The sequence below is a fragment of the Neoarius graeffei genome, chromosome 21 (genome assembly GCF_027579695.1).
Source record: "Neoarius graeffei isolate fNeoGra1 chromosome 21, fNeoGra1.pri, whole genome shotgun sequence".
NCBI lineage: Eukaryota > Metazoa > Chordata > Actinopteri > Siluriformes > Ariidae > Neoarius > Neoarius graeffei.
The window spans coordinates 15,413,642-15,425,795 of NC_083589.1; the positions used below are offsets into that span (position 1 = coordinate 15,413,642).

At 46.5% G+C, this 12,154-nt stretch overlaps 1 protein-coding gene across 6 annotated transcripts in view; it reads right to left on the reverse strand.

The window, feature by feature from the left end:
* Positions 1–9,322: 9,322 nt before the first annotated feature.
* Positions 9,323–12,154, reverse strand: part of pphln1 (periphilin 1) — a 105,050-nt gene continuing 102,218 nt past the window's right edge. For all 6 annotated transcript variants that reach the window (XM_060902744.1, XM_060902743.1, XM_060902740.1 and 3 more), the window contains one exon: positions 9,323–9,941. In XM_060902744.1, coding sequence (XP_060758727.1) covers positions 9,747–9,941 — 195 coding nt within the window. In that variant the 3' untranslated portion in view covers positions 9,323–9,746. The remainder of the gene's footprint in view (positions 9,942–12,154) is intronic.

Consider the following 12,154-nt stretch of genomic DNA (forward strand, 5'->3'; position numbering starts at 1 on the left):
ACGTGTGGAAGGCTACCCAAAACACTTGATCCAAGTTAAGCAATTCAAAAGCAATTCCACCAAATACTAACCAACAGTGTTGGGCAAGTTACTTCAAAACTGTTTTGCATTACTTATTATTTGTTACTGTCTGTAGCGCGGATAAAGTGTGGGTGGAGCACAGAGGACGGCAGGACAACGTTTAGAGGCAGAGAAGGCTTATTTATTTTTACAACTTTTCAGTCTATGCAGCGTAAGCCCAAATACACACACAAACGCACTCTGCATCCGGTCCCGGGTCGCGCTCCCTCTGCTCTCTCTCTGCCTCCTTAAATAGGGAGCGGTTACTGGGAAAACACACACAAAACACAGGTTAACTACCGTCAGGTGTAGCGATTCTGCCACTCACCTTCCCTGGCTCCGCCCTCCTGTCACAGACCGGTACTTGACCACGCCCCCGCTGCCACATACCCCCACCGCCCGACTCAGGCCGGGCGCCTGTCCGGCCTGCAGCCGACTCCCCCCCCCCCCCCCCCCCCCCCCGATGGGAGAGGAAGTCCGCCACGACCATCTGCGCCCCCGGCCTGTGGACCACCTTGAAGTTGAAGGGTTGGAGTGCCAGATACCAACGGGTGATCCACGCGTTGGCATCCTTCATGCGGTGGAGCCACTGGAGGGGCGCGTGGTCCGAACAGAGGGTGAAAGGGCGTCCCAGCAGGTAGTAACGGAGGGCGAGGACCGCCCACTTGATCGCCAGGCACTCTTTCTCAATCGTGCTGTAGCGACCCTCACGCACTGACAGCTTCCGGCTGATGTATAGGACCGGGCGGTCCTCCCCCTCCACCTGCTGGGACAAAACGGCCCCCAGCCCTCTGTCCGACGCATCCGTCTGTAACATAAAAGGGAGAGAGAAGTCAGGGGAGTGTAAAAGTGGCTCCCCACACAGTGCAGCCTTTACCTCAGAGAAAGCCCGCTGGCACTGCTCCGTCCACTGGACCGGATCTGGCGCCCCCTTTTTAGTGAGGTCAGTAAGCGGGCTGGTGACATCCGAATAATTAGGTATAAACCTACGATAGTAGCCAGCCAGCCCCAGGAACTGTCTCACCCCCTTTTTGGTCTTGGGCCTCGGGCAGGCCGCAATCGCTGCTGTCTTATTAATTTGGGGACGCACCTGCCTGTTGCCCATGTGGAAGCCCAGATACCGTACTTCCACCCGCCCAATCGCACACTTCTTTGGGTTGGCAGTGAGTCCCGCCCGCCTCAGCGACCTAAGGACGGCCCTCAGGTGTTGCAGGTGCCGCTGCCAGTCATTACTATAAATGATAATGTCGTCCAGGTAAGCGGCCGCATAGGTGGTGTGGCGCCGGAGGACCCGGTCCATCAGCCGCTGAAACGTAGCGGGCGCCCCAAACGGAAGTGTGACGAACTGGTGTAAGCCGAACGGTGTGGAAAAGGCCGTTTTCTCCCGGGATAATGGAGTCAAGGGGATCTGCCAATATCCCTTCGTCAAATCCAGTGTCGAGTAAAAGCGAGCCGTGCCTAGTCGATCGAGCAGCTCATCAATACGAGGCATTGGGTACGCGTCGAATTTAGACACCACGTTGACTTTTCTATAGTCCACACAGAACCGGACCGAGCCGTCGGCCTTGGGAACCAAGACCACCGGGCTGCTTCAGTCACTGTGGGACTCCTCGACGATGCCCATTTCGAGCATGGCCTGAAGTTCCTCCTGAACCACCTTTTTTTTGTGTTCGGGTAATCTATAAGGACGGCTACGCACTACCACCCCCGGGGGCGTCTCTATGTGGTGTTCTATGAGGTTAGTGCGACCGGGCAGGGGCGAGAACACATCCGAAAACTCGGCCTGCAACTGGGCGACCTCCGTGAGTTGGGTCGGGGAGAGGTGGTCTCCACAGGGGACCGGAGAGGTACGTGATGCCAATGTCCCTTTTTGAACCTCCGGCCCCAGCTCCGCCTTCTCTGGAACTACCGACACCAACGCCACGGGGACCTCCTCATTCCAGAGTTTCAGCAGATTGAGGTGGTAGATCTGTAGTGCCCCCTCCCTGTCCGTTCGCCTAACCTCATAGTCGACGTCCCCGACTCGCCGTGTGACCTCAAAGGGTCCTTGCCACTTGGCGATTAATTTGGAGCTCGACGTGGGCAACAGGACGAGTACCTTATCTCCCGGAGTGAACTCTCTAAGGCGCGTGCCCTTGTACAGGCGGGCTTGCCGTTCCTGGGCCTGCCGCAAATTCTCCTGAGTTAGGTGGGTGAGCGTGTGGAGTTTTGCGCGCAGATCCATAACGTACTGAATTTCGTTTTTGCTCTGTGAAGGTCCCTCCTCCCAATTTTCCCGCAGTACATCTAAGATGCCACGCGGCTTACGCCCATATAATAATTCAAACGGGGAGAACCCCGTGGAGGCTTGGGGGACCTTTCGCACTGCAAACAACAAGGGTTCGAGCCACTTATCCCAGTTACGTGCGTCCTCACTTACGAATTTTTTGATAATATTCTTGAGGGTGCGATTGAACCGTTCAACTAAACTGTCCGTCTGTGGGTGATAAACGCTGGTGCAGATCGGCTTAATACCAAGTAGCCCATACAGTTCGCTCAGTGTTCGTGACATAAACGAGGTGCCTTGGTCAGTCAGAATCTCTTTCGGGATTCCAACCCGGGAGATGACGTGGAAAAGGGCCTCTGCAATACTGCGTGCTGAGATATTGCGAAGAGGCACCGCTTCCAGGTATCGTGTTGCATAGTCCACCAGAACCAATATAAAGCGGTACCCTCGTGTTGACCGATCTAATTGCCCGACGAGATCCATCCCAATTCTTTCGAACGGGGTCTTGATTAATGGTAGGGGGCGCAAGGGCGCTTTTGGAATGGCCGCTGGATTTACTAACTGCTGCTCGGGTGTGCGCCCCACGCGCTGGAGGACGGCCCGGCGAAGGTCGGCGTAGGCCAGCCGGCGGGGAGCTGTAGTGCGGCCAGCTGCGCCTCTCCCGTCAAGAGGGGGAGGAGGCGCGCCGTGCGCTGCTCCATCGGCCACCCCGAGGCTTCAGCGACCTGCTCGAACAAGGTGATAAAGGCCTCGGGGTCGTCCTGCGGGCCCATCTTGGTCAAGGTGAGGGGAGACGGGCCCGCGGCCGGGGCGCTGGTGGACCCCGCCGATGCGAGGAGACGCCGGAACGCCTCTTGATCTTCCTGCTGGGCCAGCACCAGGGCTTCGAAGCGTCGCTCCTGCTCCTTTCGGAGCGTGACGAGTGCCTGGTGCTGGCTCTGCTGAGCCGTGGCGAGGGCGTGGACCAAGTCCGCGAATGGGGAGGATTCCATGGGGCTGCAAAGCTGGTGCTCCACTTTTTCCCGGGTTTCAGCACCACTGTAGCGCGGATAAAGTGTGGGTGGAGCACAGAGGACGGCAGGACAACGTTTAGAGGCAGAGAAGGCTTATTTATTTTTACAACTTTTCAGTCTACGCAGCGTAAGCCCAAATACACACACACAAACACACTGCATCCGGTCCCGGGTCGCGCTCCCTCTGCTCTCTCTCTGCCTCCTTAAATAGGGAGCGGTTACTGGGAAAACACACACAAAACACAGGTTAACTACCGTCAGGTGTAGCGATTCTGCCACTCACCTTCCCTGGCTCCGCCCTCCTGTCACAGACCGGCGCTTGACCACGCCCCCGCTGCCACACTGTCATTTTAAAGTAATTAGTTACATTAAAATATTACTGTATTTAAAATGTAAGGCATTACACTACTATTGCATTACTTTTAAGTTACTCTCACCACAATAACTGGAAGTATGGATTTGGCAATCTAAATGGAGCTCAAGACACTCAATTAGCTCATCACACATCCAGTGGAAGGTGATGTGGTACCTGACTGAGCTAGGCTTATGGTTAAAAACACTAGAATATAATAGCCACAGTGATGGCTCATGGCACAATACAAGGAACAATCATCGCAAGAACAGACAAAAGGTCAAAGTCTGGCAAATTGTGATAGAAATACTGTAACTTTAGGCCTATTCATATTTACATTAATTGAACTGTATTGTGGGGCGGCACGGTGGTGTAGTGGTTAGCGCTGTCGCCTCACAGCAAGAAGGTCCGGGTTCGAGCCCCATGGCCGGCGAGGGCCTTTCTGTGCGGAGTTTGCATGTTCTCCCCATGTCCGCGTGGGTTTCCTCCGGGTGCTCTGGTTTCCCCCACAGTCCAAAGACATGCAGCTTAGGTTAACTGGTGACTCTAAATTGACCGTAGGTGTGAATGTGAGTATGAATGGTTGTCTGTGTTTGTGTCAGCCCTGTGATGACCTGGTGACTTGTCCAGGGTGTACCCCGCCTTTCGCCCGTAGTCAGCTGGGATAGGCTCCAGCTTGCCTGCGACCCTGTAGAACAGGATAAAGCGGCTGGAGATGATGAGATGCCTTTATTGTTTTCAAGTTTACAGCATTAAGCATAGTTTATGCTTCATAAAAAAAAAAAAAAAAGATTAGCCCTAAGGGATATGACTCCATTTCAGAAATTTAACAAAAATGAACATATTATGGCAAATTGTAGCCTACAATAAAACTGGCCTGAAAAAACCCACAAGCCTTTTAAATCACGGCTAGACAATGACTATTAGCTATATGAGGCTACCCAGTCACATTTTGAAAAACAGAATTAGAAATAATAAAATCAAAGTGCTTTTAATGATATTGAAGTGCTTAGGCATATTAGCCCTCGAAGGAAAGGCAGCTCAGTCACTTTAGTCTGACTTCCGACCAGAAAAAAAAACTCAGTTATACAGGACAAAAATGTAAACAAACTGTCAGCATATCTTCAACAACATACTCTGCCACAAGTCTCCTAACCTCTTGAGGCTGAAGGAGCATCTCAGAGCGGCAGAACGTTAATTTTGGCTGCTTTGTGATTTTATCGCCACTCTCATCCTCCGCTTGCTTCCTTGCTAACTTCATGTTACTATGGCACCTTTGTGTTTAGTTAAATTACTGGTGCTATTTTGGGAAGTGGACCGTTCTTTAGGTTTAGCACACAAAGTGCATTTGACTACGATGTTCTTCACATCCTTATTTTTCACAAACTTAAAGTAATGGGCGTATGCCCATCTGGAGAATGTGCTATCCGACGTTAGATCAGCTGCAGGTTCATTCATCTCTCTCTTCTCTCTGACTAGCCTAAAGGAAAAGGAAGTGAAACATTTTGCACGGACGTTTCACCTCTGCTCATCTCGCGTGATTTTGGCGAATTTGTATGAAAGAAAAAAAGCCCACCACTTCATTCCAGGTTAAAAATGCATTGTAACGCGCGTTACTGACATTTGTAAAATATTACCAAATTTTTTCTGTAATGCCTTACATTACCACGTTACCGCAAAAAGTAATGCATTACAGTAATTCGTTACTTTTGTAACGCGTTACTCCCAACACTGCTAACCAAACGTATGTGAACTTCTGACTTTGATGAAAGTAATTAAAAATTCTCTGAAAAATTCTCTCTGATTATTCTGATATTTTACAAAAAAAAAAAAAAAATTGGGGGATCCTAACAGACCTAAAACAGGAAAAGTCTCCTCAATTTTACTCTCAGACATGGAGAAAAAAACAAGTTTGTGTCTTTTTCTAAACTGTATGTAAACTTCTGATTGCAACTGCATTTGCGAGTTGTCTAAATGCTAAAACTGCTGACTATGTCTCATGGAAAGCAGATCCAGTGGCCAAATTTGTTGACATGTTCACCATTGATTGGTCTGGTTATTTCTTTCACTCAATTCCTCCGCAAGTGGTTGGGCCTCCCTCATAGCCTTAGCAGCATTACCCTATATGGAAGAAAGGCCAAACTCCAACTCCCCTTCTGCAGCCTGTCAGAAGGGTTTATGGTTTCCTGGGCAAGGCAGGTGCTGCTACGGTATACAGAGACTCAAGTGACACCAAAGTTTCCTTGGCTGAGATAGAGGTGAGGACGAGTAGGAAGTGGAGGGCTCAGGAGGTAGTCAACCAGGCTGAAGTGCAGCTGCAGTACAGAATGCTTGTGGGGACAGTGGCATCAAGTCAGGCAGGACTGGGCAGTGTCCCAAGACGACAATACAACAAGACCCAGGGAAAGGAAAGACACCAGCTGATCCAGGAGGAAATCCGTGCAGGGGTGGAGGAGGCTCACACCAGCAGGATGGTCAGGATGCAACAGCAAGGGGTGTGAACTCAATGGGAGCAGGTGATGGATGGGAAGACTTTGTGGTCAGAGATGTGGAAAGCTGAGCCACACCAGATCAAATTCCTGATCCAGTCCGTCTACAATGTCCTCCCCAGCCCAACCAACCTCCTTTTCTGGGGCCTGGCAGAAAACCCAGCATGCCTGCTGTGCCACGGAAGAGGATCCTTGGAGCACATACTCAGCAGTTGCCTAAAAGCCCTGGGAGAGGGCTGTTATAGCTGGCGGCATGACCAAATGCTGAGGGCAATAGCAGAGGCCATCAGGACAGAGATCTCTTCGAATAGACAAAGAACCAGCCAAGTACGCTATTCCCTTTGTCAAGGCCGGAGAGAAGCCCCAATAGCACAAGAATCCAGCAGGGGGGCTTCTGGCAATAGTCCATGACTGGCAACTTAAGGTCGACCTGGGGAGACCGCTCAAGTTTCCCCGACACCACTGCTGTGACCACACTCAGGCCAGACATTGTTCTTATGTCCGAAGCATTAAAGCAGATGGTCCTGCTGGAACTGACTGTGCCCTGGGAAGATCAGATGGTCGAGGCCTTCAAGAGGAAGAGGGCCAAATACCAGAACCTTTTTTTTCCAAGATGGCGGCAGTGTTTCAGGCTTGCCGTCCGCTGCTGTCAGCATTGGCCTCTGTTTGTGTGTCTGTTCTATTGCTGTCAGTTATCACCAAAAATGTGACTGCCTTATGGATATATGATCACCAGTCTCTCCTTGATATCTGATGGTCTACTGAAAGACTGGCCTTCCATGAACTGGGTAGAAAGATCCCTCATTCTCCTCCATTCCTATTGGACATACCTGCATACATGCAGGAGGTGCAAATGCCGCCGGGGAAAGCACAGCAGTCTGCTGGTTAAATTTAAGCTCTACCTGTCACGGTCATCAGGAGTACCTCATCGGATTCTGTCTACTTTTGGACCGGATCACCTCCGCTTCCTGGCCTGCTGTTCTTTGGAACCTGTGTGCACCTGGCTGAGGCCTGTTGTTGGACCGGAGGATCACCACCCCCAACGACTGCACTCACTTCGACTCCAGAAAGGAGGGATTAATCTCCGTAACCTGCAGCCCCTAGGTCGGGCACCCTGGAAGGCATGTGGCTCGACTTCAGCCAAGATTGCCTTGGTTAATGTGAGATCGGTTGTCAATAAGACTTTTATTTTGAATGACTTCTTCAGAACTCATGGACTAGATCTGCTGTGCATAATGGAGACGTGGCTAAATGTGGGTGAGTTTAGCCCTTTCTCCGAACTGTTGCTGCCTAATTGCACCTATTTTAGCTCTCGGAGGACTACTGGAAGGGGTGGAGGCATAGCCTCTGTGTTTAAAAACTGTTTGAAATGTAAGCAAATTTTGGACTTTAACTTCTCTAGCTTTGAACTAACTGTATTTGAACTCAAGCATTCCCAGCCGGTATGATGCGCTGTGATCTATCGCCCACCGAATTACAATAAAGACTATCAGTGACTTTTCTGATTTCCTGTTGGGAATCATGCCAAAGTCTGACCGAATCCTAATTGTTGGCGACTTTAAGGGAACAGTCCACCGTACTTCCATAATGAAATATGCTCTTATCTGAATTGAGACGAGCTGCTCCGTACCTCTGTGAGCTTTGCGCGACCTCCCAGTCAGTCAGACGCAGTCAGATGTGCTGTCACTCCTGTTAGCAATGTAGCTAGGCTCAGTATGGCCAATGGTATTTTTGGGGGCTGTAGTTAGATGCGACCAAACTCTTCCGCGTTTTTCCTGTTTACACAGGTTTATATGACCAGTGATATGAAACAAGTTCAGTTACACAAATTGAAACATAGCGATTTTCTATGCTATGGAAAGTCCGCACTATAATGACAGGCGTACTAACACCTTCTGCGCGCTTCGGCAGCCCATTGATATCTGAGCTCCGTATCAATGCGCTGCCGAAGCGCGCAGAAGGTGTTCGTACACCTGTCATTATAGTGCGGAATTTCTATAGCATAGAAAATCGCTACGTTTCAATTTGTGTAACTGAACTTGTTTCATATCACTGGTCATATAAACCTGTGTAAACAGGAAAAACGCAGAAGAGTTTGGTCGCATCTAACTACAGCCCCAAAAAATACCATTGGCCATACTGAGCCTAGCTACATTGCTAACAGGAGTGACAGCGCATCTGACTGCGTCTGACTGACTGGGAGGTCGCGCAAAGCTCGGAGAGGTACGGAGCAGCTCGTCTCAATTCAGAGTGGCAGCTCTGTTTAAATTTGATCTGGAAGAAAGATAGTCAAGTCCATAAATATTTGGGCAGTGGCACAGTTTTTGTAATTTTGCCTCTACACCACCACAATGGATTTGAAACAAGACCATCACGATGAGATTGAAGTGCAGACTTTCAGCTTAAATTGAAAATTAAACAAGACTTACCTGATAAGCTGATGTTTGATGATAATTCTGCCAAACCATTAGTAGTACAGTAGGGTTAACATGCCCATTCAACACCCTTCCCATAATGGTCTCACCATTATGTTATTACAACACAGTAAGGGAATCTGCCACAAGGTTCTGTTTACTGGGACCACAAAATGTTTTAAATACTTAACCGCAGCGGTGCGTGTGCATCACATGCTAACCCTACTGTACTACTAATGGTTTGGCAGAATTATCATCAAACATCAGCTTATCAGGTAAGTCTTGTTTAATTTTCAATTTAAGCTGAAAGTCTGCACTTCAATCACATCGTGATGGTCTTGTTTCAAATCCATTGTGGTGGTGTAGAGGCAAAATTACAAAAACTGTGCCACTGCCCAAATATTTATGGACTTGACTATCTTTCTTCCAGATCAAATTTAAACAGAGCTGCCACTCTGGACTGTACAATTTCATAATTATTCCAGGACATCCTAGTAGTTATTATTTAAATTTTAATATTTAAGATTATAAAGGTCCTCCAATCAAAATTTTAGTATTGTAGAAACGGAAATTCTTAAATGTTGCATTACTAGTGTCTTATGATGAGGGACTATTTGGCTATAAAGCTAAATAATATTTTATGCAAGGTAGCCCCAGAGTTAATAGTGAAAAATCAAAGCGTAATAATTTTTTTTTTTAAATAAATTGTTTCACACAGAATAAAGTCATAAGATTGACTATGATATTTTTATTGATTTACACAGATAAACAATATACTGGAAACTTCCAAAAACAACTTCCAATAAAATTTTGAAAAGACCAATGCCAAATTATCCTAATCCATGGGCAATATTTACACACAGTACATACACAAAAAAACAAAACAAACAAAACCCTTATGTTAAGCAGTTTAGGTTGAAAACATAATCCAGTTTCATGAATTAATACTGTATCAATACAAATAGTTTTTATTTGAGAGTAATGATGATCACTTAACTCTCTAAGATTGACTAGCTTGGGGGAAGTACACAAAATAACTCAATTCATTTTTGTGATGAAAAAAATAATGTTCCAAAATATTACACATCTTGAAAGTATGAAGTACACTCAGAACATTGATGAAGGTTTTCTCTCAGATGCAATGCTGGTACCTCAGACAGAAGGTTCTGGTTGACGAACGACTTCATCTAGTTCTGAGATAAAGTGTCGTAGATCCTCAAGACATCGCTCACGAATCTCACTAAGGTTTTCTTTCAAAGGATTCTGGAGGTGCTTCTCTAGATTAGGGTCCTTGGCCACAAGCATCTTCACCACCATCCCAAACGTCTCACAGTCTTGTCGGTATACCTGAACATCACAAAGTCAGTAAGCATGCATTATTGTGTTATCAAACACGCAACACATTCTGAAATGGCTATTGCAAAACACAGATGTGTCCAAGCAACCATTTCTGTATTGATTTGGCTCTATATCTCGGGTAATTATCTTCAAGAGATCCACAGCAACCAAGTTTTAGGTTGGAGGCTGTTGTTACTTCAGTACATTCAGGATGCAATAAATTTTTACAGAAGTTCTAGTTGTGAAAAAAGTCCCAAAGCATTAATGATCTACAACCATATTGCCAAATATAGCAATGATCAGCTGAACTTAACTGGCTGCACCAGTGAGTGCTTCTACAATGTAAAACGCCAACATTCAGCAAATTCACTGTATATTTACTTTAAATGATTAAGATCAAAACAGCAAATTACTAAACTAACGTACTGCATCAAAAATTCTCTATATCAATAAGAAAATAAACAAACAAATACAGTCTGCAGAAACTGACAGTACTCATGAAAATGCCCTTTAATCTATATTGATAGGTGAAACTGCTAGTTAATGTCTGAAAATTTTTCAATTAATGCAGGGCCAGTCAGTCAGTATAACCTGGATACTTTCTTGTGCTTCTCCCCAAGTTCCCTGCTTGATTATGCCTAGACTATTTCTAAATATGTTGCAGTTCTTATTCCTTATGCTTTGATATGGTGCGTCACTGTGAGGAAACGCATCAAGATCAGAGGTGATAGCACTTACTAACTGACAGCTTGAGGCCTCTTTCCTATTTACCTTTACCCTGTTTCCTCTTCTTCCCAGACACACACACTAACCCCTTTGGACACAAGCAAAAATGCTATGGAACTTCATGTGTACAATTGCACACATTATATCAGAAGGGGTGTGTGTGTGTGTGTGTGTGTGTGTGTGTATATATATATATATATATATATATATATATATATATATATATATATATATATATTTTTTTTTATGAAAAAATTTAAAAGACCACTGCAAAATTGTCTGTTTCTCTGGTTTTACCATTTGTGTTTGAGGAACATGAACATTTAAAAAAAAAATATTTCATAAACTACTGAAAACATTTCCCCCACATGCCACATAAAAATTTCATCACTTAGAGTGTTTAATCGGAGAAAATGACAACTGGTCAAAATAACAAAAAAAAAGATGAAGTAAACCATAAGTGCTAAAGACGACAACTGGTCTTGCTTGAAATTCTTGAAGACGTTTCACCTCTCATCCAAAATGCTTCTTCAGTCCTGTCTGACTAGTGGGGAGTTCCAGGTATTTATCCTCTAGTGGACCAAAAACAAACCTAAGGAGAATCATTGAGGTCCCATGGGTCACTGACACTCTGTCATCCTTGGAGGCCGGGTGTGAACTGTGTTAGAGAGTTGTTGGCTCTCTCTGCCACCATGTGAGTCATTGAAGTCAGTTGAGTGTGTGTGTGGATGTGTATTCAGTTTTCTGGGAAGTGTGCTAAGGACTGCATTGTATGTGGCTGATAAGTGGCGTCTCAGACCACCTCCTCTGTTCAGTGATGGTCATTCCAGGCTGATGAAGATGGCTTCTTTTACTCCTCTTTCAAACCACCGGTCTTCTCTGGCTAGAATGTATACATTGCAGTCCTGAAACGAGTGTCCTTTGTTATTGAGATGAAGATAGACCACAGAGTCCTGGCCTGAGGAAGTGGCTTTCCTGTGTTGGGCCATGCACTTGTTTCCCCAATGTACAGGTCTGTGCATTCCTCACTGCACTGAATTGTGTACGCTACGTTGTGCTCTGAAGTGTACAGAGGTGTTTGGAGAACATCCTCCCGAGTTTCTCAGATAGTCCAGAAATGTAGGGAATGACCATGTTCTTGTGTTTGTTGCTGTTTTCTTCCCTGTCCGTTGTGCTTCTTTTTCTGGTCTTGACTACAGCCCAGTTGGGATACCTGCACTTCTGAAGTGCTTCCTTCTTTAGCACCAATGGTTTATGATGACTTGGATTACAGAGAACCTTCACAGACAAAAGATGAAGTGTTTTCAGACCTTGAATAATGCATATAAATCAAAATCATATTTAATTTATACAACACAATACTAATGTTTGAATTTAGGTTAGGTTATGGCTGTCCATCAATATTCGATGATGACGAGGTCCTCCTCTTCACTGTCTTCTTTGCCTTCCCAGGTCTTGCCGCCGTTGGGGTTGTCGCGGTCTGTTGCCATCTCTCA